This window comes from Dipodomys merriami, unplaced genomic scaffold, assembly GCF_024711535.1.
Source record: "Dipodomys merriami isolate MVZ:Mamm:240054 unplaced genomic scaffold, mDipMer1.0.p SCAF_21, whole genome shotgun sequence".
NCBI classification, from domain to species: Eukaryota; Metazoa; Chordata; class Mammalia; order Rodentia; family Heteromyidae; genus Dipodomys; species Dipodomys merriami.
This window is the reverse complement of record NW_027203493.1, coordinates 31,193,046-31,218,364: the sequence shown is the minus strand read 5'-3', so window position 1 is coordinate 31,218,364 and position 25,319 is coordinate 31,193,046. Positions and strand designations below refer to the sequence as shown.

Below are 25,319 nucleotides of genomic sequence, written 5' to 3'. Positions count from 1 at the left end.
CAATAAATTAGCAGAGAAATCCATGTTCCAGAATTGTGATGAAAATAAATTAAAAAAACAAAGTGGGTATAGATTTCTACAAACTCTTGACTGTAAAGTTGGTGTGGAGGAACGATGCTGGATGCCAGACTACCAGCAGAAGCTGTGAATGAGAAACTAGTACGACTAGCTGGAGGCCAGGCCGGTTCTGCTGAGCTGAGAGAAGCATCCCTTTGGCATTTTAAAGGTCAACCATAGTCATCTTTGTCCAGTGGTGGGCTTTGAAGAATGAAGGGGACCATCCAACAGGCAAGGGCAAAGGCAGAGCAAGGCCAGCAAGGGGCTAGAAAGTCTTGTCTGAGTCCCCAGAGGGGTCACTTCCCTCATGTTATTGTCACATGTCGCATTCGTTTCCCTGCTCTGGGAATACATTTGCTGCAAATTCATCAGTGATCTGTGATAATGAGACTAGGTTCTGCAGCTCTGCCCTGATTTCAGCACACGTATTCTCTCTCAGACAGAGAGAAAGGCAAGGCTTTGAGAAATTACTAGACACACCATGGAATTTAAACAATCACAAGCTTCACAACAGCGGTAGTATACCCCAGAGTAGAAATAGCTCCAGCTTTGATCTGAGGGTTTGACTATCGGCTGAACTGCTGAAGACCAAACAATGAGCATAATAACTAAGAACAAGACTCAGGAGCTAGACATTTTGGTGGTTCATACCTGTAATCTCAGCACTCAAGAGGGTGAGATAGGAGAACTGCAAATTTGTGGCTAGCTGGACTATGTAGAGAGACCATGTTTCCAAAAAACAAAAAATAAAAACAAGACAGAGAAGTAAACTAAAAGGCTCTTAATTACACAGTACCTGGATTTTTGTTTTTATTATCCACTGTGTGATGTTGCTCAAGTCACTTAACCTACCCATTTGCAACTACCTTCATGGGACTGTTTTGAAGGGTCACTGAACAATTCAGATTGAACTGAGGACTAAACACTGTACCCAGAATATCTTACACTCTCAATCAGTTTTAGCTTTCTTATTGTTGTTCCCCGTGAGATCTTGGATGAGTTGTGCAATGGTGCTAAGCCTCAGTTTCTACATCTGTAAAATGGCCAATCTCCTACCATAAACTGTTGGGAGAGCTGAAGCAGAGGGAGTTAAGAATATAGAAGCAGCTCTATAATTGGTAATCTTTCCTGTTATATGTGGGCAATTAATTCCTTCTGACTTCAGAGCATTTCTGGGGAAATATCTTAAGCAGTTCATTGTTGTATGCTGATTCCTTGTAATGAGTTTGTATTACTCCTTTCCTATTCCACTTCCAGCCTGGATAGTTCTATTTAAAAAAACAATCATCCAACCAGTGGTCTAGTATGTGGAGCTGTTTGGAGCGACCCCTGGATTCATGTTTATAGTCCAGAATTCATGTTTATAGTCTAGACTCCAGAACGAGGGGCTGACCATTTCACTCCAGAACACTAGGAAAGTCTCCATTGGAGGGCAAAAAGCAGGGGAATTTGGGGAGCTGGCATCTGCTGCATTCTGAAGGCTCCTCTCCCTGCTCCCCAGGCCCAGGGGCCATTTTTTTTTATTGTGAAAATATGGTACAGAGGGGTTGCAATTAGATGAGCAAGGTCCAGGGGCCATTTTTCTAACAGGTTTCTGTTGTAGGTCACCATGGAGATGGAGGTAGTCAAACCCCAGTTCTGGCCCCGGTGCCCCTAGCTCCTTAGCCAGAGATCCTATAGGATCTTTTTGGTGATTTTCCACCATGAAGGGACTGTGACTCATTACTAGTCCATCTGTCTTGACCTCAATTTTCAATTCTCTTCCTCTGTGTGAGTAATAAGATCCACTGTCTGTACTTGCGAAGGACAGAACTCATGAGATGAGATGGCAGCTCAGAGTTCATGCCTGGGGACAGTTGAACTACTGGGAGTCGGGCTGGGCAGGGGTAGCAAGAGCCCCTGCCACATAGTTTGAACTGCCCTGTTTAATTAGATTTTCTTTTATGTTGGGGTCAGTCAGCAAATCCAATAGGGTGGAGCCCAGAGAAGCAGAGAGCTAATGACAGAGAGTCAGGCAAGCTATGCAATTATGGGATGTTTAGGGCTAACACAGTCCAAACCTTAATGAGCCACAGTCCCTAGACTCCAAAACTGAGAAGAGCAGTTTATTATGTGGCGGCACAGTGACCAAGGGTTGGGCCCATGGTGGGGCAACATGAGGTTCACCAAGCCTGCTCTTCTCCCTGGGAAATCCTAGAACCTCTTTGCTGTACGACTCTGCAGGGCCTGGACCTCATCACTTCTATAGTGGCCAGAATACCTCACTTGTCAAACAAAATGAAGACAAGCTCCTCTCTGGATGTCTTTCCTGTCTCAGCAAGAGCAAGTGCAATCTTCCAGACCTTGTACACAGAGGTCAATTTGGATCTTTTCTTCCCTCATTACACCTTTTACCTCCCTCCAAGTGCCCTATTTCTTCCCTTCCCACGTCACTCCCTTCGCTCTCTATTGATCATTATCATCTTTCAAGGAGTCCCCTCTGACTGGTATTTAACCCTGCTTAGCTATTCTCTCTTCCTACTGACTCACAACACCAATATGTCACTGCTGGGCTTGAAAATGCTTTCAGTAGCTCCAAATTGGCTTCAGGACTAACTCCAGTTTACCATACATGGCATTCAAGATATATAATCAGCCAGCCAGTCTCTTTTCAGACCCCTTCCTTGTCATCATCTCCTGTGCTCCTGATGTTTCAGTCTATGTTGAAATATGAAACTTCCTGCCATATTACTGTCTCTCAGGAGTAGGGCACCTCTGGCCCACTGTCTACAAAGACCTGCAAAAATCATATGGAATATGATGACAGACATCTAATGCTTTTCATTGGTTGTCTGATGCTTGTCTGCCTGTTGGATAACCCTTCATGAAGAAAGATTTCTTATGCCTGTGAGAGTTTGTACACAGTGTCCATTCTGTGAAGTTTCCTTGTCCTTGTCATCCTGACAAGCTCCTTTCTTCTAAGAAGCAGGGCGAATGTCATTTCCTTTATGTAAATATTCCCAGGAAAAGTTGGGCTTCGTCTTCTGTGATCCTGGGCTTCCCCACTCACAGTTTCTTGATGGAAGCATGGTGTTTCATTAAGCTCAGCCTCTGGAGCCTGGAGGCCTGGGTTTGCATGATGGATCAACCATGTTCTCACCATGAGACTCCTCGTTTGTAAATAGACATTGTAACAGCAGTTCTTTCACAGGGCTGTGGGAGGATAAAAGGATCCAATGGATGTAGAGGGCTTGGAACCTTAGTTGGCTTTCTGCTGAAACTCAGTACAGTAGCTACTTTTCTAATTCTTACCTGATTGGATTGTTGATGTTTTCTGGCCTGTTTGGGGTCTTGATGAACTTTGTAATGGGTGATACTATCTCCTGTTCAACTTTTTATCCCCAGATCCTAGAACATGGCTGGGTAGGGCAGACCCACAGAAAACACCAAGTTCTGTTTGTCCTGGCCTTGGTGAGGCAGCAACTTGTCCTGGCTGTAGCTTGTAGCCCTTTTGGAGGAGGGAGATGCCAGGGAGTCTATCTACACCTGAAGAGAGAGAATCTGTGTCAGGAGCCTGAAGCTTTCACCATGGAGGAAAAGAGTGCATGCAGTAGACAGTAAGCTGATGAGTTTTCTGGGGTCTGCAGATAATGCCGTGATGGGCTTGGGGACCACTCTACTGATGATTTCTATACTGTAAGTCCCCATAAATGTTCCACAGTGACAAGTGGAAAGCCATTTTAAGGCAGGGGGAAGAACAGAGCAGGAAAGACTCAGCTAACTCCTTTTCGGTATGCACATTAAGTTCCATAGGACCACCATGAAGGTTGAGCACACACTCAGGAACAGCTGGCTTTGTGCATGTGGAAACGCATGTAGTTTTACCTGGTAGTGCTAAACTTGATCTTGACACAGAGTGCAGCCTTTCATAATGAAGTTTAGACAGCATTTAAGAATACCGTGTAAAGTCTGAAGCAATGGTCTCAGAGACAAACTTGGCCATTTATGCTGTACAGTAGGCCATTTGACCTGGCTTAGTTTCATTTTCTTCATTTGTTTAAGTGAGAATGAGATACATTTGGAGCAGTCCATGTGATCATTGACACAGGGCCTCTCCTCAGGAAATGTTTCTATAATGAATATGGACGGTTCTTTCTGGCCTCTCACACCTCAATGAGACACACTGTACAACAACACACAGTCTATTGTCATTTCCATCTGGAAGATTTTAAAATGTAATTTCATTCCATAGCTACCCATTGGGTATATTCAGTATGTCACCTCAGTATTTGAGGTGCATGTAGGAGACACAAGCAGGTCCTGCAGATGGTGTAATAGATAAAACAGAGGTTGTAGGTAGTTAATCATTTAGTCCTGCCAGGGAATGACAGTGGACAAAGGGGGTGATGCAAACACATAGGACATATGAGACATAGCTAGAGCTAGAGGTAATTCTTTTAGAAGAAACTTTTAGGTCAAAACTTCAAGGATGTGTGAAAGTAAGCCAGATAAAGAGGAAGTGGGTGAGAGATGGATCAGCCTCTCTCACTGAAAGGCTGGGTCTCACAGCAGAGGGACGGAAAGAACTCAGTATGATTGAGACAGTGGTTGGAAGTGAGGAGGAATGGACAGGTGAGGGAGCCAAGGCTCAGAGTGGACAAGTGTCATATGTGAGGATAAATAGCTGTTGTGAGGAGGGAGCGGAAAGTGAGCACAGTTGATGGTGTCTAATCAGGTATTCTTGCTGCTGACATTATTTGCTGACACCCATACTTATTCTGACAGTGCCTATACCTATGTTCCCTTAGAACAGGTTAAGAAATAAGTTGCATATGAGTTATTGAAAAGCCATGGAGTGTTATATTTTGTCTTCTTTATATCAGAGGGCAACAAAAATGACAGTGTTGGACAGAGTCAACCAGATGGGGCTCTTTGTGACCAGAAAGAAGGCAGCTGTCAGGTGTCCACATTATCTCACTGGACTTGAAATAGATACTGCAGCCAGACTCAGCCTCGTTGGCTTTCTGGAACAGAAACTGCAAGGCCCCAGGTGGATGCTGGGCAAACTGGAGAGGAAGGTGGTGGTAGGAGAGGTCAGACTTCAGCATCAGATAGACTTGGCCTTAAATCTTAGCACTGTCATTGATCAGTCACAGAAGCCTCTCTGAACCTGGTTGTTCTCTTTTCTGTGAAATGAAGACAAGAAGTAGCTGTTGTAGCTTGGAGCAGAGGATCAATTCATGGGACAACACAAAAGTGCAGAGGACACGAGGCCATTTGCCCCATAATAGGTAGATGGAGGAGGCCTTATGCCATATCCATGGAAGTAGAGAGAGCCTCTACATTTCTAGTCCTGCTCAGATGCATCCATGACAAATTGGAAGCAATGCTGCTCTAGAAGTTCAGCATTGTTCACTGCCAAATGCTCTCTCTTAGCCAGTGAATTTAGAGTTGCTAGAGATGCAGTCTATCATTCACACAAAACTTCAGTGCAGCTCAGCCTGAGATTCAGAAGCAGATCAGAAGTAGGGCCATAGAAACACTAGAAAACTTTAATAAGATTAAGTAGCACCATTACTTTTAGTGTCACTTGGCTTGGACTTTCCCAATGCATCAGAACAGAGGAATTCAGAGTTATAGCCCTGACCACACTGTAAATTATTTATAGCTTGTTACATAAATAGTTATACTTACATACACTGCTTAATAAACACAGTATAGCTCCCTGAACAACACAGGTCATATCATTCCAAATTAATCTATGTGTTGTTTTTATAAAACCTTGAGAGTCTTCCGTATTGGATTGTAGAGAGGTTATAGACATCTGTGACAAGATTCCTTGGAGGATTAGGGCTTTTCTCTGTATACTCAGAGAAATCCAAACTGTTTACAGTGTCTGCCAAAGCTACCTGTGATCTGACTCAATCTTTTTTTCTATATTACTTTTTGTTGTTATTGTTGTTCATTGTGGGGCTTGAACTCAGGGGCTTAGATGTTGTCCCTGAGCTTTAGTGCTCAAAGTTAGTGCTCTACCACTTTGAGCCACCCTGCCACTTCTGATTTTCTGGTGGTTAATTGAAGATAAGAGTCTCACTGATTTTCTTGCCAGGGTTGGCTTCAGATTTTGATTCTCAGATCTCAGCCTCCTGAGTAGCTAGGATTATAGGCATGAGCCACCAGCCCTCTGCTTTATCTTGCTTTATAAAACATTTTTATATCTTTTATTTGTATCTTTAAGCAGTTGTACATAGGTGTTGCCATTCAACAAAGCAGTACATGAATACAATGAATCATTCTCCCCTATCCTTCCCACCCTACTCCTTCCCTCAGTTTTCTTAATTTTGTAAAATATACATTGAATTTTTTTTTTTTGGTCAGTCGTGAGGCCTGAACTCTGGGCCTGGGCACTGTCCCTCAGCTCTTCAGCTCAAGGCTAGCGCTCTACTACTTGAGCCATAGTGCCACTTCAGCTTTTTCTGCTTATGTGGTGTTGAGGAATAGAACCCAGGATCTCATGCATGCAAGGCAACCACTCAATCACTGAGCCAGCCACTGCATTGAATTTTATAAATGAAATTTCCCATTTCTCTCTTCATTTACCTTATCATCTCCCCTTCATCCCACTTCCTTATTTTTGAACATCCAATTCCTGGTGTTTATTTTGTTGGACTGTGAGTTAGTCTTTCTAAGGAATTACATCATTTGAGTTCTTCTCTGAGTCTACCATATTTCTGGTAATACACTTGCATATACTTGGTTGCCACCCCAAAGTGTATATTTATATATTTATAAATTAATTCTAGCCTTTTCTGCATATGTTCCTTCAATATGTCATTTTCTTGTCATTTTCTCTTAAATTTTTAATTTCATCTTTAAATCTTTTCTTCTGTTTACACTTGGTTTTCTTTGTGCATTAAATCTTATTTACTCTATTTCAAAATTTACTATTATTTCCAATTATTTCCTGAGTTAGGATATCTCCTTTGTGAGGACTTATGCCTTTGTTTTATGTTTTGCATAATTATCTTACAATCTTAAGCTTATATTGAAATAATAAGTTATAGTTTTTATCCATCTTGCAAAATACATTTTCCTGGCATTTTCTCAGTGTAAGTACAGTCTTATGTTCTCTGTTCTCTTTTGAACTATGTACAGGTTATGACATATAATTTTGCATTGCCCATTTTTATGTGAAATCAGTTTCTGTGGACTTTTGGAGACAGGCAGTTCAGTAAGGCTCTTTTGGCTTCATAGAGCTTCACTTTGCTTTGTTTTTGTATGAAGTCCCATTTGCCAATGTTCTTGAACAGATTGGTTATTTAGTTTATAAGATACACAGCAAATGGCAGAGCTGGAATTTGAAACCAAGTTAAAATTCATGCTCTTGGGAGAGCATGGATACCCAGCAGAAGCCCCAGTCTTGCTTAGTGGCAGTAGGATAGTAACTACAGAGGGTAGCAAAAAGAGAAGTGGCTGAGTTGCCATGTAAGGTTGGTTCACTCAGCATACCATAAACCAGAAGGAAGGGCAGTCATATGGGAAGCACATGGCTGGGAATAGCACTAGAGCACACCCAGTATAAGAGGCCTGAATGAACACAGGATGATAGATTCATCATAAGAAGGGGTTGATATATGAGATGACCTCTGAGAATGATCTCTTGGGAACACTTGAGGGCATTTTATGACCCCTCATGATGGCATAAAAGCAAAGCTGGGCTTTGTGTTTGTATCCGTCTCTTACATTAGATTGTGTGAACTTCCTACAAACAGAAGTTCCCAGGACAAGGTTTGATACACAGTTAGCATCAGTAGTGTTTCACTGAACCATGGTGGCCAGGATTGCCTGAGAGATAACCACTTACTATTTTAAACCTTGTAGAACTGGTTGAGAATACATTATGTTTGTTACTGGTATCATGTAGAGACAAGCACTTCCCCTGAGAGATCAGATGTCCCTTCAGGCCCTGCTTCTTAAGGACTTGAGTATATGTATCAAATCCCATTGGAGCATCATTTGCCTGTGAGTTTAGGGCAGATTCAGAGCATTGGGACAGTTGTTGCTAAGGGCACAAGTTCTATCTTACCAGATCTGGAATATTTATAAAAATGTCTTGTACCAAAGGTTCTTCTGATTCTATAAGACCTGCTTTAAGTCTTTCTATTAAAAAAATGTAATTATTCTGTCTTTTGTGGGATCTACTTACTTGCCCAAGTCTTTTTAGCAAAGGACAGGAAACTTATTCATTCTTTGTTCCTGTAAATTTAGAATATATTCTCAGCTGGCCTTGCAAGGTTTATCATCTATGTCTTCCTGGCTTACTTAATTAAATTGCATATTTTTTGATATTTACCATATGTCAATCCTTGTGCTGCTTGCTGATGACCTTGAGATGAATCAGGCATTACTTTCTCTTGAAGACACAGATTGGAAATTGTTCACTACAGCTGGGGGGTACATAGTCTCTGATCAGGTTGGCTATGTGAAGTTCTGGCTCTCTTAAGTCATATAATGCTCTTATGCCTTGGAATTTCATCTTTAAGATAGAGACAATAAGACAACTCACCTAGTCTGGCTGCTATAAGAATAAAAGAATGCATGGTAAGGGCATAGTCTTTGGGGAACTGTAAGGGTTTAATAAATGCTAGTTATTACTGGTGGCTTTTTTCTGATTTTCCTTTCCCTATGACTTTAGAACTATTTTTCCACCTAGCCCCTTCAAATTATACACCACTACATTATGAATCCAACTTGGGCAACTTGAGTGAAAAGCATTCTGGGAGAAGTCAGGCTGGGTTAGTGAGTCTTGAGCAACCAACTCATTTTGTTTTTCATCTGCTGAGGGGCCAGAAATTTCGGTATTCTCACTTTCCTGGTCTTCTCAGTATAGTCTACTTGGGGAGAATGAGTGCTAGTTTTCAAAAAATTCTCTGAAAAATATTTGAGAGTGTTCCTGTTTACTGACTTTCTCTAAGATGATTTACATCTTAGGTTTGTCACAACTAAGGAACCAGTACTCATCCATTACCATTGACTGAACTCCAGATGTAATTCACATTTTAATAGTTTCCCAAAACATGTCCCTTTTCTGTTTCAAGGTCCCACCTAGGATACCATATCATATGTAGTCATCACATCTCCTTAGTCTCTTCTTGTGTAAGACAGTTTCTCAGCCTTCCCATGGTTTTGGTGATTTGTCAGTTTGAGGGGAGTATGGGTCAGGCCAGTCTGTCAGCTTATTTAGTTTGGGTTTACCTGATATTTTTTATCATGTGATTGACACTGCATTTTTGGAGCAGAAAATTCTTCTTATTATATCAGTGGCACATGCTGTCAACATAACTTACCATTGTTAAGGTTAACCTTGATCACTTAAGGTAGTGCTAGCTTTCTCTTCTCTAAGGTTACTTTTTATTCCCCTTTCTTTGTCTTTTCTTTGGAATTGAGTCACTGACTGCCCATACTCAAGACCCATTTCCTCCATTTTTAATCATCAAGTTTATGTGAAGTGATACCTGTAAACATGCACAGGCTGATCTGAGTATTTATGCAGGCAGAGAAGCAAACCCACAACCAACACACGGATGTAAGTGTCTAGAAAATATAGACACCAAGATGAGTTCATCTCCACAAACACAGACACTCATAGGCACAGAACCGCATCTGCTGAAGAAATCAATAGTTTTGTTATTCTACTTTTCCTCTTAGCACAGTGATGAATCGACAAGGATTTAATTAACTTTCTGAAATCTCACTTGCTAATTCATATAGTTCTTAAAGAGCAAGAGCTGAGTGTGCTTCTTGTGGAGAATGAGGGTGAAGAACTGGATAAATATTTGATAGCAGGTCAGATTTAAGCAGCCCCCAGGGTGGGGCTGAGCCCTTTGGTAGGCTTGAAAACTTTTTTCTCCACTCTTGGCTTTTTCCTGAAAGCTGGGTTGGATGGTCTTTATCCTTGTTATAACTTGGAGGTTAAATATTCTCTGAAGGCTCAGATGTTGAAGGACTGATCCTGAAGTGCTGTTAGAAGGTGGTAGAATCTTCAGGAAGTGCTACCTAGTAGAAAAAAGTAAGATCACTGGGGCTGTACTCTTCAAGGGGATATTTGGACAATGGCCTTCCTGTTCTTTCACTTTCTTTTGTTCCCTGGTTATCGTGAGATGCACAGATTTCTCCAATCATAGATTCTGTGCTCTACATCTTCACCATAGGCCCTGAAGCAACAAGACCAAGCAACCATGGACTAAAACCTCCCAAACCAAGAATCAAAATAAATCTCTCCTCATAGGTTGATTATCTCAGGCATTTTGTCACAAGCATAGAAAGCTCCTCTAGGCCAGAGGTAAGGAATATGAATGTGTTCACTTGCAAAATCCCATAGCTTGCCTTCAGGAAGATGTGTTGAGGGTGGATTCCCCAGCACGTGGGTTTCCTTTGTGCATATGCTAGTTCTAGGTGCTATGATTTCGCTGTCTTATAAACCTCACCGCTGTTACATTGCTCTGTTACCCTTAAGTAGCTTCTTGGAGATTTCACTGTAAATGTTTGACCCCAGTCTGGTGTTCTTGACTTTTCAAGACCAGGAACACAGGCCATCACTCTGTTGTTCCTCCTAACTGCTCCTTTTCCTTCAAGATACAGATACTTATTCATTTATTCATTATCTCCCTGACTGACACATGTTGCCATGACATGTCTAAACTGCAGCTGGCTTCTAAAAACACCTTCTCAACTTCCATTGGAAGGAATAGTTTCCTCCCTTGAATTTTCAGAAGATGTATACTAGAAAGGGGTGTCACCAAATAATACTACAGACTTATTTGTGTACTTGTGGTTTAGAACAAGTTATTTGTGTCTACTGTCAACAGACATTAACTGTTGGATTATTTTTCTCTCCTTCAAATGATCCTAGAGTTCCTTTCTTATGGAGCCATGACATTTGCCTTCATTAACATGGCCAATGGACAACTCCAGTTTCTATGACTCTTGCTCCTAAGTGTTGAAATTTGGAGAGGAAATCAGATTTCTATAGCTTGATTCACAAGCTTTCCTCTAGATCAACCTCCACAGTGGCCATGAGTGTTTTCACTGAGCCAGACATGAATCCTGGCAGTATCCCTTAAACCTGGCCAAGAGATCTTGCCCTAAAAAGAGGAGGAAGCAGAAATAGTCTGCAGCCACCACAAGAGGTCACTAATAGAAGAAGGAAGAAAGAATGCTAGAAGAAAAAACAACAGATGTCCACTACAAAGTGTTTATGGAATGAATGAGTCATTGATTCATTCATTTTGTTGCCTCTTAAAAGCCCCAGGTTAGTTTGTCTCTCAGTTCTATATGTCTAGATCAGAATGCTTGTGTTTTTCCATGGTCTGTGTCTCTTTCCTCATCAGTTAGTCTTGGGGCACTCAGGGTGTTCTATGTGGGGGAGACACAGGAAGTCCTCTGCCTAAGTAGCATGTATAGCAATAAGTGCTTCACCTTCTGCCACTGAGTTGTTACCATACACGAGCTGAGTTACTAGTATACTCTGTGCACTGATAATGAGCCAGATACAAGGGGTTGTTCCTCAGATGACGTGGATAGTTCAGACAAACACCAATTACAGTATTGTCATTGGTGCTCCACTGTAGCATTCAGCAGCCCTCAGCAGGGACTCATGAGCTTTGGCTGAGAGTTTTTTTTAAGGAAGTAACATTAGAGGTCTTTGGGATAAATAGGACTTTTCCAGGTAGAGAAGAAGGAAAGGGGAGATTTAAGATTGTGTGTGGGGTGCTGAAATAGAAAAAGTGTAGGGGAAATAGGGAGGATGAACATGCTGAGGGTGTGTCTATGGGAGGAGTGCCAAGAATCGAGGAAAGACTGAAAAAGGAAGATGAATGGGGAGGGAAATGGGAAGCCAAACCATGGAAGCCTCCTGTCCTGTCCATGCAAGGTTTGAATTACTGGAGGGCATGACTCTGGGGGACACAGAGAATTTGAGTAGAGAGTTAACATATTTTAATATTTATACAGAAAGTTCTAATACATCGTTGGGAGAACGTGAAGCACTGTTGCTTTGGACACCAATATGATCATATCTATTGAATATAATTCTGCTGGACTGTGTTCCATAAAAATTAGGATACTGATATGTAATGACATATAAATGCAGATGTTTATTAATACGTTGTTTGTGGCAGTTAAGAACTAGAAGCAAAGTGGGTGCTCAGAGTGGCCAGTTAATTGCAATGAATGTGCAACACTGAATAATTAGACTTTGTAAAGAATGTTTCCAGACTTAATTGGAACACTTGAAGGAATTTCAGTGCTAAATAAGAAAATAAGAAAATGTAGCAAGATGTATTTATTTATAGTCATATTTAGGAAACAAACAGTGTAATAAACTAGATAACATAGATAGATATAGATATTAGTATAGCTATAGTTCTGGGTAGGATGTATGAATCTCATGAATGTGAAGACAAATATGGAATGCTACTTCTGAGGTTACCTTGGATTGGCCAAGATGGGAATGAGACAGGGGTGAGCAGGTATATAATAAAGTGTAGAAGATTAGGCACATCTATGATCACTATATGAGATCTGACTGCACTTACATAAATTAGAGGAGTTTAGGAAACAGAACGAGGATTGGAGCACTATGACTTCAAATGCCAGGACTCTCACATACATACACATACATGCAATTAGCTATATATTCAAATTCTTGACAAAATAAAATGTCTATTTTCATTAAGGGTAGGGGATAAAGAGAGGTCATTCATTGTGAGTTTCTTTTTTGTTTCTAGAAATTTGAAAGGCAATTTCCTATAGGAAACCACAAATACAGTTTCTATGGTTTCACACGATAAGCTTGTGGTTAAAAAATACATTTAAAAGCATTAAGTCAAATAGATGCATATCTCAGAAAGCCTTGCTTTTCTCATGAAAGAACTGTAAATGCAAAGATGATTTAACTTTGATACCTGGAAAGCATCCTTATTACTTTGCTTATATCTTTATATCTTTATATCCTTATATCTTTGCTTGAACAGGCTGGCTCCACTGGTGTCTTTAATTGCCAATATGAACAAAAATCAAAAGCCAGGAACATACCTGTTCTATACAGCCCTGCCCGCATCACATTTAACCCCTTACCTCCTCATTACTGTCTTCACCTTTCCATCCTTACTGATTCTTCACTACTCTGACATTCTTGCTGCTCCTCATATATCTCAAGGCATTTCTGACCCAGAACCTTTTTATTTACTGTTCTCTTGCCCTTGAACCATTTATCCTCAGATATACTATGGCTTTCTCCCTTATGTCCTTCAAGTCCTTGGACAAATGTCCTATTTGCAGTGAGTTGTCTCCAGTCCACTTATTATTTTTTTTGGGGGGGGGGTCCGGTCATGGGGCTTGAACTCTGGGCCTGGGCGCTGTCCCTCAGCTCGTCAGCTCAAGGCTAGCGCTCTACCACTTGAGCCACCGCGCCACTTCTGGCTTTTTTCTTTTTGCTTATGTGATGCTGAGGAATTGAACCCAGGGCCTCATGCATGCAAGGCAAGCGCTCTACCACTGAGCCACCTTCCCAGCCCACCAATCCACTTATTTTAATGCCAGTCCCCTCCTACCTTCTCAGCACTCTAGAATGTCTTTCCTCCTCTTTTTTCCTCCTAGCATCTACTACTTCCAACATAATTTATACCTTGTTCATTTATTTTGCAACTAGACTGTCCTGTCCCTTGGATAAGGAAATTGATTGTTATTTGTAGTTATAGCCCCATTCTTACCACATTGCTTAGCACAGGGAGGCACCAAATACATATTTGTAAGTGGGTGAGTGGATTGTGGCAGGTGGCTTGAGGCCTTCTCCTCGGAGACCAACAGGAGACTTTTAGAAGGCAGAGGGCTTTAAACTCATTGTAGGTGCCCAATTGTGCACATCTTCTTAGGCTATGCACTGATAGTGAAACTGGTCATTGTTTCATCCCACTTGCTTCTTAGGGCAGATCCAAAGCTCTTCGAGCATGGAGGTTTGATATCTTTGTGTCTGCTCTCACCACCCAGGGCCTGGAATTAAATATAAGACACATGTTTAACGCTTCATTATGTATCTGATATTACTGACTTGGGTGACTAAGTGAATTATAGAATGAATTTTATTTGATTAAGATCTTAGGATCTATCTAATCCATGTTCTTATGCTGTGGTACTAGAATGATATCCAGGCTCACCATATAAAATTTGGAAATCAGGCACTGTGGCACAAGCCTGTAATTCTACCTACATGGAAGACAGAGTTAGGGGGATCACTGTTCAAGGCTGGCCTAGGCCTCTTCCAAAAGAGTTCCCAGACTCCATGTCCACTAATAGCTTGGTATGGAGGTCTGTTTCTGTCATCCTCTAGTGACAGGGGAAAACAAATAGGGTGGTCACAGTGTAGGCCTGCCTGGGGAAAAAGCAAGATCCTATCTTGAAAATAACCAATACAAAAATGGGCTGGTGGAATGGCTCAAATGGTAGAACATCTACCTAGCAAGTGTGAGTGCTGATATCAAACCCTGGAGCAACAATAACAACAACAAAGGAAATTAGAGAAAAGTGTAATAAAAGAAGAAAAAAGAAATCTTTTAGTTTCCCAGTCCATAAAGTTCCTTCAGTTAAAATCTTTCCTTTAAATGCATTTTCTAGATACATTATCTTGCCATTGCATTTTCTAGATACACTCTTTTGCCATTATTGTCATAATTTTGTGTGTATTTGTATTTTTGCATTGTTGTCTTCCCCATTTTATGAGCACACATTTTTCTTTGCTATAAACTCTCTGTAGAGCATGATACAAAGTTAAGAGCATACTGTATCACTTTATGTATCAATACCCTGGCTCACTTATCATCACAGGATTTGATAGTTAGACTATACCAATTTCCTTTAAGGATCATCCACTGGCTACTGTCAAGCATCAGTGCTTGTTGCTTGTTAGTCTGGTCACTTGCTGCAAACTTCATGTCCATTAGCTGGAGATACGGAGGAATAACTGAGGATGACCTTCAGGAATTAGAGAAACATTGCTGAGGATATAGTAACTGCATAGTAAATGTCCAGTAGCCTGGGGTTAAACCCTTTGTTTCTGGGTTTCAGGCTGGGCCTAATGCAGGTAGACTCAGTCCAGCGCTGGATGGAGGACCTGAAGCTCATGACCGAGTGTGAATGCATGTGCATCTTGCAGGCTAAGCCCATCAGCCTGGAGGAGGATGCGCAGAGTGATCTCATTTTGGCAGGAGGTCCAGGGCCTGGGGACCCCCTGCAACTGCTGCTCAAGCGGGGCTGGGTCATCAGCACGGAGCTGCGCAGGATCGGGCAGAAGCTGGCACAGGACCGCTGGGCACGTGTGCACAGCATGAGTGTGCGTCTGACTTGCCACGCCCGCTCCATGGTCAGTGAGTACAGCGCAGCCAGCAGGAGCTCCTCGCAGGAAATGGGCCAGGTCAGTTGATCTGGGGTAGGACTGAGTGGGAGTTGGGAGTAGGTCTTCCTGAAGTATAGATCTGCATTGCATGGAGTCTGAATCTTTTGGTCAACAGTGTCCCTCCTCTTCTAATAAATCAGGGAAGACTAATAAAGATCTTAATATGTATGTACTGTATCATAGGTCAAACATATTGCACAAACATAACCTGCACAACTGTTGAGGGAGCCACCACCATTGTCAACAGCTGTACAGTAGTTGATGTAACAATTTTAATTCCAAACTTCCTGAGTTCAAATGTTAGCTTTGCTGTGACTTAACTTCTCTGCATACCATTTCCTGCATCCAAATAGACATAGGATCATGGATTTTACAGACTTCTTAGAGTTATTACATGTAAAACACTTAAAGTATTTAGTTAAAAATGTTAGAATCATTATCTTCACTTTGTACTTGAGGAAACAGAAGATCTAAAAGTTTAGCCACAGGTGGAGTAAGTGGGGCTCAACCTCATCTTTTGATTTCATAGCCCATTTGAATTTTCTTCCCACAACCCACAAGGAACCAATGAAAATTCTCCCCAGATGACCGCTCTCCTCTCACACTACTTACCTTAGTGCTTTACTCTATGTCTCAAACCTTTCCTTCCTCCACTGTGTAGATAGCAGGCTTCTACTTATCCACTGAAACCCAGCAAACATGCCCCTTCCTTGATTGAGAGCTTCCAGCCTCACCTGCCACTTGGTTGTACTTTTTTTGTGCTGTCAAAGCACTAGGTGTGATCACTTTTGCCACATATAATGCAGTGTAATAAAGTTTATGGGCTGGATTCCTTCATTCTTCACCTTTGTGCCTCTCAGTGCCTGATATGGCAGTTGGCTATCAATCAGTGTTGGTTGAATTCAATAGCAGAGTTCTCTTTTCTATAGGTGGAGAAGTTGCTAATGGAGAAGTGCTCAGAGCTCTCTGTGGTCACTGAGAGGTAAGTCTTCACTGAGAGGTAAGTCTGTCCTGGGAAGGGAAATAAAGGGGCTGGTATCTCTCCCAGCGGAAAAGTAGGAGTGCAGAGGCCTGGGGGTGGTCTTGAGTTATTTTTTCTGGCTTATATCAGAAACATTAAGAGATTTCCTTGGATTTTCTACCCTTAGGATCAGATAGCAGGTAGAAAAGAGGCCTTGGCACTGGAATAAAATTGACTAAGTGCTGGGAACAAGGAAAAGGGTTCCTACAACTTTGGAAAACCCCCCTTGGTGCTCTGCAAAGTTAAGGCAAGAGTCAAGACAAGGTGAAAGCAGACATGCACACTATACACACACATACACACACAATCACTTGTTATCCACAGAAATAAACACATTGTACAATACCAAAATCACAATCATACTCTCTTCCCTCCATTGCACATTCCTAAATATGCACCCATTCTCAGAAGTACACATACACTCAGCCTCATGCACACACACTTAGTGTATGTTGGCAATCCTTGCCCCTCCCGGCCTTGAGTGTCCTGGTCTTGGTACCCTGGGGCTTGGTGAGATTTCTTTCTTTCTCTGGGTGAATAAGAATTGGATCCCATTCTGGTCTTCCTGGCTTGGAAGAACATCCTCCAGGCTGCTCTCAGAACCCTACGGGAAGCCATTTCTGCTAGGGCCATGGACATTGCCTCATGCCCTCAGAATGAGCATGCCAGTGAACCTCTTCCCAGCCTTCTACGGCCTGCCATGACCCTGGACATCACTGAGACCCTAGACTTTAGTTGTAGTGATAACTGGCTCTCTACAAGACAAACCCCAAGAGCTATGTTTACTCAGATATGATGGCCTTATTTCCCAGTGTCAAAGCTTTTGATGTGTCCAGCACCTCTCTGCAAACTAAAGGACCAGGAAATAAGCCAGGTATAGAAATTTCATCTCTGACTTCCTTGGGACTGATGCCTTCCTCCTCATCTGTTCTTGCCACATGCCCAGCCTCATGCAGGTCATATCTGACCCCAGTAATGGTTCTGGGGAGCCAGGGGCCCCATTTCACAATGCTCCCCATGATTCTTCTTCCCAGGTGCCTGCAGGTGGAGAACGAGCATGTCTTGAAGTCGATGAAGGCCTGTGTGAGTGAGACCCTGAGCACGTTAGGGCAGCACTTTGGGCAGCTGCTGGAGCTGGCACTGACACGGGAGGTGCAGGTCAGTGCAGGCTGGTCTGGAGGGTGTCCATGAGAAGGGAAGAGCTAAGGAAGCAGACTGGAGAAAGCTGCCACCCGTCCTTTCTTGGGAGATATACTCTTCCAATCACCAAAGTTAACTCTATCATCTGTGAGACAGGAGTGTCTGAGCTTGAGAGAGGCTTCCTGAGCACTTAACCCAATTCTGCATTTTCCACTTATGCAGACTAGAATCCAGAGAGAGGAGACTTATTCTGGGTTGCATAACAGGATGGTGGCAAAAGCTGGCATCTCCCAACTACACTTTCAGCTTTGTTTGTACCACCCTGAATCTGTTGAGTTATTCTTCATGGGTCACATAAAGGATTTTTCCTATCATGACAGGCTTAAGGTACTTCTGGGAATAAAGCAATTCTGGAAGGCTTGGTCATAGAGAAGGTTTGAGAAAGGTCAAATGCAGTCTAGTTCCCCCACTTTAAGATACACTCAGGCTGGGTTCTAGAAAGAGGGAGGGCTTTTGGAGTCGGACAGATCTCCTTTCGAATTGTGGTTCACCATGAGATGCTTGTCAAGTTCCTTAACCTCTCCCAGCCTTGATTCCCTCATCTGCGAGGTGAGAAGCCTTCCCCAGAAGAAAAGTGAGAGGACCAGGCTCAACACAGGGAGGGGACCTAGCATAGGGGTTAAAGATATGTGACTTTCCCTTCCTTTGCTATTTTGAAAGCCTCCCAGAACAGCAGATTCCATGAGGTTTTCATTATGAAAGGTATTTACATGTTATTTATAGGTACAGAAATATTATGTTACATATTTGCCATTCTTTTCCCACCACCAAATAAAAGCTTCCCATAAATAACGAATCTCTTTCCAGGTCCCCTTTCTCTCTACACCCGACCTCTCTCCCGAGCACAGAGCTCAGAGATCCTCTTTATTTCTTTCCTATTTGTGGCTCATTTTGTGCAGGGCTTGGGCTCCTCTGGCCTGAATCACCTGCTGGTCTTGCCTAAGTCCATATTCCTTGGTCTCACAGGGGCTGGTCCCTCTGTCTTTGAATCCTTGAGGCCGCTCCATGTGCATAAATGTTACATTTGTTCATTAAGTCATTTAGCTTAAAATATTACATTTTCTTTAATAAGACTGATTGGAGAACTAAGCTCTGGCCCTGAGGATGACTTGTTAAAACTTTATATCCCAACTAAATGTCCCAGGGCAGAGATGGAAAGGCCTCAGCTGAGGAACAAACAACTATCTGATGACCAGGGTCACACCAGAGGAACTTTCTAACTGAAGGGAAGATGCTAAGCTGAACATACTCAGTTCTTTCTTCCACACTCATCCATCAGATGACTCATCCCTTCCCTCTCAGCAAAATAACTTAGAGAGGTAGGAAGCCAGGTAGAAGTGGCATTGCCTAGAGGAGAGGGGAGACAAGGAGAAGGGGAGAGAGGGGAGGAGGAAGGGAGAGAGGAGAGAGAAGGAGATTACTGCTGTCCAGATAACCTACATCAGTGATTTGTGCTTCAGTTTTGGAATTTCTGCAAGAGACTTGATTCCTCGTAGAAAGAAAGTGGGTCAAGACCTAGATGTCAGATGTTTTAAGCTAAGGCCAATCCATACCACAGGTTGTTCTTAATTTGATGTTTGGAGTTTTGTTACTGAATGCTATAATGAGAGTCTAGCAAACTTTCCTAGCCAGGCTGGTCTTGAACTGAGATCTTCCAGAGTAGACTACGGGTGACACAAGTATGGGCAGACAGGGATGTGATACAGTACACTTGGAAATGATTGTGGCTGGGCAGCACTGTGGTGGGAGAAGAGATCAGTTGTCTGTGGGATTGTCCATGTCCCCTGTCATGAAGCTATTACCTGCAACTAAAATAATATTTCTCCTTATGGCTCCTTTTGGAATCATGGCAGCCATCTAGATTTTCCTCTAGAGGATCAGAAACAGTTCCTAATTAACTCTAAGGTTATTCTGAAACTCCAGCTAAGTCAGTCACATTGTTCTGGGCCAAAGCTATATTCCTCAATCAATCTTGGTAAAGTAAGAGAGTGATATTTTAACAAAATAAACTAACATGGGCATTTGATACATTTTTATCTTTTTTGTAAAGTCAGAAATGTGCAACAATTTCACATGGACTTACTTGATCTGCATTCTTTCCCATTCTTTCATCATATTCAAATATCTTAATTTCTGGTTCCTTCTAAATGCTGTACTTATGCTACCCCTACATCGATTTGGATTTCGTGAAGTGACCTAGACCCGTGATCTTCAAACTGCTTCAAATACATTGCATTTCTCAGGTTCCCACAGATTTCTCAGGAGAAATAAAAAAATAATATTTTAAGGAAATCTATTTCTAGATCTTCAATTTTCATTTTCTTCTTTCCCAAAATGATCTTCCCAATAATACCCTGAGTTTTTGTTAGGCATTCTATTACTGCTCTGAAGAAAGGCATACTTGTCACTCACCCTATATCTTACAGTGCTCTACCCAGCCATCTAGAAAACTAGGTTAGGAATGGAAAATCAGGTAAAGCAGAAGCCTTCATTCAGGAAGCAAAAACCCCATAGGTCACCACAAATTGCTTCTTTTTTTCTCTCTCTTTTAAGTAAATTTCTGCTGAGAGGGGAATTAGAAAGTCTATATCTTCCTCAGTGAAACCAAATATATGGTAGAATATGAGGGTCTTTTTGAGAAAGGTTATGAAAGTTTCCAGTTATTGTATCTCTTCCAGTCACTTATTCTCATAGTATGTAGCTCTTAAGGGACAGTCCTGTTGGATTAAAGCAAAAAAAAAAAAAAAGAGGACTAGCAGGATACAAGTCCTAAAAATAGCTTGTTTTAGGCACACATTTAAATGAAAGCAATTCCTTTCAACTATATTTCATATTCATCCCTAGACTGTGACATTAGCTGGAAAGAAAAGTATCTTTGAAGAGCCAAAGACTCTAAAGGTTAATGATACCGATTATTCTAAATGTAACTGGAAATGTTTTTGAGGACACACGTTTTCAAGATATATTGGATAAAATGCACATATATTATATTTTTCAGAGTTGGGTCACATTATTTAAGAAAGCAATTCAAGTCTCTTGTCAAAATATTCTTAAAATATTTATATTGATTTTTATTTTATATCTTAAGAAATTAGTTGTGAAAAGCTAGACTAAGAAGATTTATTGTATAGAATATAAATTTTCCTTCTTAAACAAATTTGAACTGATACCTACCAAAATTAACTGAATTATTTCTAATTTTAAAAAATTTTAGTTATAGAAATGTACTCATTATCTTGCCCATGTAATTGTAACCCCTCTGTATAGTATTTTCACAATAAAAAAAGAAAAAAAATTAGTTATTACTTGATTTTTCCAAAAGTTGAATACCAATAGTTCAATATTTTTAAATCCATTTACTGAAAAAATGCTGTTTTTATGATATTCCTAGATTGTAATTAATTGTGTTAGCTATGTATTACTTTACATTAATACAAATTCAGTAAGATGTTTTAACATGACTTTATAATATATGCAAATAAGTCATTTTATTTTAGATGTTCCTTATTTTAGTATTGTCAGAGATTTATCAACATTTTTCTTAGAGAATTATCTTCATAATTACTTGACAGTAATTTTTTAGCATTTGAACAAATCAAAGCATTTTTTAGTTATTAAAAATGAATTCAGGGTGTTTAGGAATTATTAGGTTTTAGGTGTTATTAGGTGAGTGTTTGTAGTCAGATAAAACCATTATAGTTTTAAGGTTTTGATAAAACATACTTGATAGCTGGGAGCCAGTGGCTTACACCTGTAATCCTAGCTACTCCGGAGGCTGAGATCTGAGGATTGCAGTTCAAAGCCAGCCGGGAGAGAAAGTCTGTGAGACTCGAATCTCCAATTAACCACCAGAAAACAGGAAGTGGCACTGTGGCTCAAATGGTAGAGTGCTGGCCTCGAGCTGAAGAGCTGAGAGACAGCACCCAGGCCCAGAGTTCAAGACCCATGACTGACAAAAAATAAAATGAAATAAATAAAAATAAAATAAAACATATTTGAAGCACAGAAATATTCTTTTAAAATAGTTATTGAGATGAGCATTTTCCCAGTTCTTTCTGAATAAGCTGGGTACCCAAAGTGCTCTCAATGAAGAAGTGATAGATATAATTAATAGTTATTTGATAAGAACCTATGGAATTTCCCCAAGACATTGAAGAAGTGAATGCAAGACTCTTATAGTTGGGTAGCAAATGCTGTTGCAAGCCCAGTGATATGATTCTTTTACTAATTGAGAGGTGGAGCAAGTAAGGGAAGTTTTCAGGTGCCAGATTATTAAAAATAGCGTTGATGATGGGCAGATCTTATATAACTTAGTAAGTGCTCAAAGGATTGACCAATTGTGGTTATACAAATTCCTCCTGCTCCCTTCTCTAGATGAGATTTTTCAGAATTTACACCCAAAAACATAGCAATAAATCAATGTTAAATCATGGTCACATGAATGAATTATAATATCTAATAAAGATAAAAAGCTCCATTTACCATCTTTGATCTGTCAAATCTGCTTTCATCTTTATATACCTCCTTGGTACAGATGGGTGCTTTTCTGTGTCTAACTGTGGACTTTCCATCTAAAGACTCAGGGAGAGGCTTAACAATATTTTCCTGCCTCTTTCCAAGAGGTGCTAGTGTCTCATGCCTATAATCCTCTTCTCCCTTTTTCTGGATCTTATAAAGCTTATTATTACATTTATTTTATATGTGCCTGGTCTGATTTTAAGAAAACATTTGTTATTACACCTGTTTTCCTTTTGTCTTCAATATTTCACTACTCCTCTCATAATATATAGAAAAATAGATTTTGGGGGGGGGGAACTTCTATGGTTTCTCCTTGATTTCCTGAAAAGAAAAACCTTGGTTGTTTTAGAAATATGTTAGTGAGGAGACACTAAGGGAGATAGATACCCAATGCCTGAGGAGGAAGGGGAGGAAACACGTGAAGGCCTGGAAAGCCATGTCTTCAGTCTGACATGGAGGAAGGATTGAGAAGGGAAGAGAGGTTTAGACAGGGAATCAAGCTGGTAGTAGCTCAGGGAAATGTGGCCTTGGCCACAAATTAGTAGAAGATCTAGAGGGCAGCAGCTGAGGCTCCTTGTTACCCTGCCTCCTGTTGCAGGAGCTCTGGTGGTCTCACAGTGTTCCACCGCTGATCAGAAGCCAGGATGCAGGACCACACTCTTGCTGGTGAGAGCGGCTGAGTCTGCTTAGCATCCTTGCCTTTGCCTTTCAGCTTCACTAGTCCAGGTGAAGAACTACCCATGTAAGAGATATTGTTAGATATGGAACCAACCCAGATGCCCTCAGTAGATGAATGGATCAAGAAAATATGGTATATATACACAATGGAATTCTATGCCTCCATCAGAAAGAATGACATTGCCCCATTTGTTAGGAAATGAAAAGACTTGGAAAAATTATATTAAGTGAAGTAAGCCAGGCCCAAAGAAACATAGGTCCCATGGTTTCCTTTATTTGCAATAACTAGTATATGTGTGAGTCAAGCAAAAAAGGTCAGATCAGCTGATGTTGGGGGAATGAACCCCAAGATAAGTATTCAAATGGTTTTTTCCTTTCATGCAATTGTTTCTAACATATTTATAAGATGATTTCTTTGTTGCTTTGTATGTCCCTCCCCCATGGTATAACCCCTGCTTTCACTGTATTTGATGTTGGTATAATTTGTGGAGGAGAAGGGCAAAAACAAATCATTTAACTAGGGATACAGGTGGACCCATTGCAACAATGAGATGTACAAGTCGTTATGTCAAAAAACGAACTTTACAACTTTGGTGGGGGTGGGGGGAGGACCGGGTAGAGGGGTGGGGAGAGTATGGGAAGGGATGGGAAGGGGAAACAAAGAGGAGGCAACAAAGTTTGATAAGAAATGTACTCGTTATCTTGCCCATGTAATTGTAACTCCTCTGTATGGTATTCTCACAATTTAAAAAAAAAAGAGATATTGTTGCTGACCTGTGAAAATAGACAAACAGACTCACAGGGAACAAAGTCCAGCCTCCTCTGAACCACATGTGTGACCTTACTTAGATGTGTGTGTGTGGTGTGTGCATGTGTGTGTGTGTGGTGTGTGCATGTGTGTGTGTGTGGTGTGTGGTGTGTGTGTGTGTGTGTGTGTGTGTGTGTGTGTGTGTGTGTGTGCACGCACGCGCGCCTCAGTTTTCTCAATTGTAAAATATGGGTTAGATAAAAGGCCTTTCCAATCATTGCCTATTGTAATATTTAGGGTCTTGAAGATTCAATGCAGAGGAACAGATTTTCTCCTATATTTCCAAATTTATGCTGTGGAAAACATGCTTACAACTTTTCTTTGTAAGAGATCTGATTCACTGGAATATACCTGGGGTATAATTACTGTATATATGTATATAGATATTAGCATAAAATTATTCTCAGACATAAATGGTCTAATGTTAGTAGCTGATTGCCAAAGACATTGGGTTTGAATTGTTTAATGTAATGCTAATTTGTTTCAAGTGCAAACACTAATCAGGAACATTAGGTAATTATCATTTAGATATAAGACCCCAATATATGAGATCTGAATTTTCATTGGAGCCTTTGTATCACATTGTGGATACTGGATAACAATGGGGAAGGTTTCTAAGATGTATGCTCATTACAGAAATTTGTAGTGACAAATTTTGATTGTCAGTATTACCTTTTGTTGAATCTCTGACAAGAAGTCTCTATTAAGTCTTAGAGAATAATGTTTATATTTAATGTAGTTTGATTAAATTCACTAATCCAAAGCTTCTTTATGTAGAAATTAGTATGCTATGAATTTGAATAAAGGAACAAAAAATGAACCATTGAATTTGATCCTAAAACTACTTTAATTTCAATCATTTTGTAAGTGGGAAAACCAAGTCCCAACTGACCCAAGTTAAAAAAATAATAATTGCAACAATTTTATTTAATTTTTATCTATTAAAATTTGTGTTAGTTTATGTTAATTATACAAAACAATGGATGCCATTAGGACATTTTCATACATGTATAGAATGTACTTTGATTATATTCACCTCCATTATTGTCTCTTGGCCCTCTTGCTACTCCGACGTTTTCCTTTCTTCCCAATAGTTCCCCTTCTACTTTTGTGTTTTTATGTTTTTAATATAAATTCTGCATATGAGAGAAAATGTCATATTTGTCTTTCTGAGCCTGACTTATTTTGCTTAATTGCATTTTTTGCAAATGAGATAATTTCATTTTTCTTTATGGCTGAATAAAACTTCATTACATATATATAATACTTTCTAATCTTATAATTTGGCTATTGACAATTTTCTTTTGCTTCCATGTGCCAGGTACCTTTAGAAGTACTCAGTATATATTAGCAAACTTAAGAGATGGACAAAATCACCAGAAGAGACTGACTTTGCTGTTTCTAACATCTTATACTCAAGGAAACTAAGACAAAGAGGATAAATTGAATTGCATGCTTTAGGGGCCATAAGCAGAAGCAGAACAGTCAGGGTTCAAATCCAGACAGCTTGGCTCCACAGCCCATGCTTCCCCTCCTGCATTTTAACGTACACTCCAGCATTGTGTATGAAAGGCAGGCCAGGACTAGAGCTCAGATGTTTCTTATTC

At 40.7% G+C, this 25,319-nt stretch overlaps 1 protein-coding gene across 1 annotated transcript in view; it reads left to right on the top strand.

Moving 5' to 3' along the window:
* Positions 1-25,319, top strand: part of Insc (INSC spindle orientation adaptor protein) — a 97,756-nt gene that overhangs the window by 8,702 nt on the left and 63,735 nt on the right. Inside the window, exons 2-4 of the mRNA XM_070032065.1 lie at positions 15,160-15,505; positions 16,417-16,469; positions 17,543-17,666. Of these exons, the coding sequence (XP_069888166.1) occupies positions 15,160-15,505; positions 16,417-16,469; positions 17,543-17,666 (523 nt within the window). The remainder of the gene's footprint in view (positions 1-15,159; positions 15,506-16,416; positions 16,470-17,542; positions 17,667-25,319) is intronic.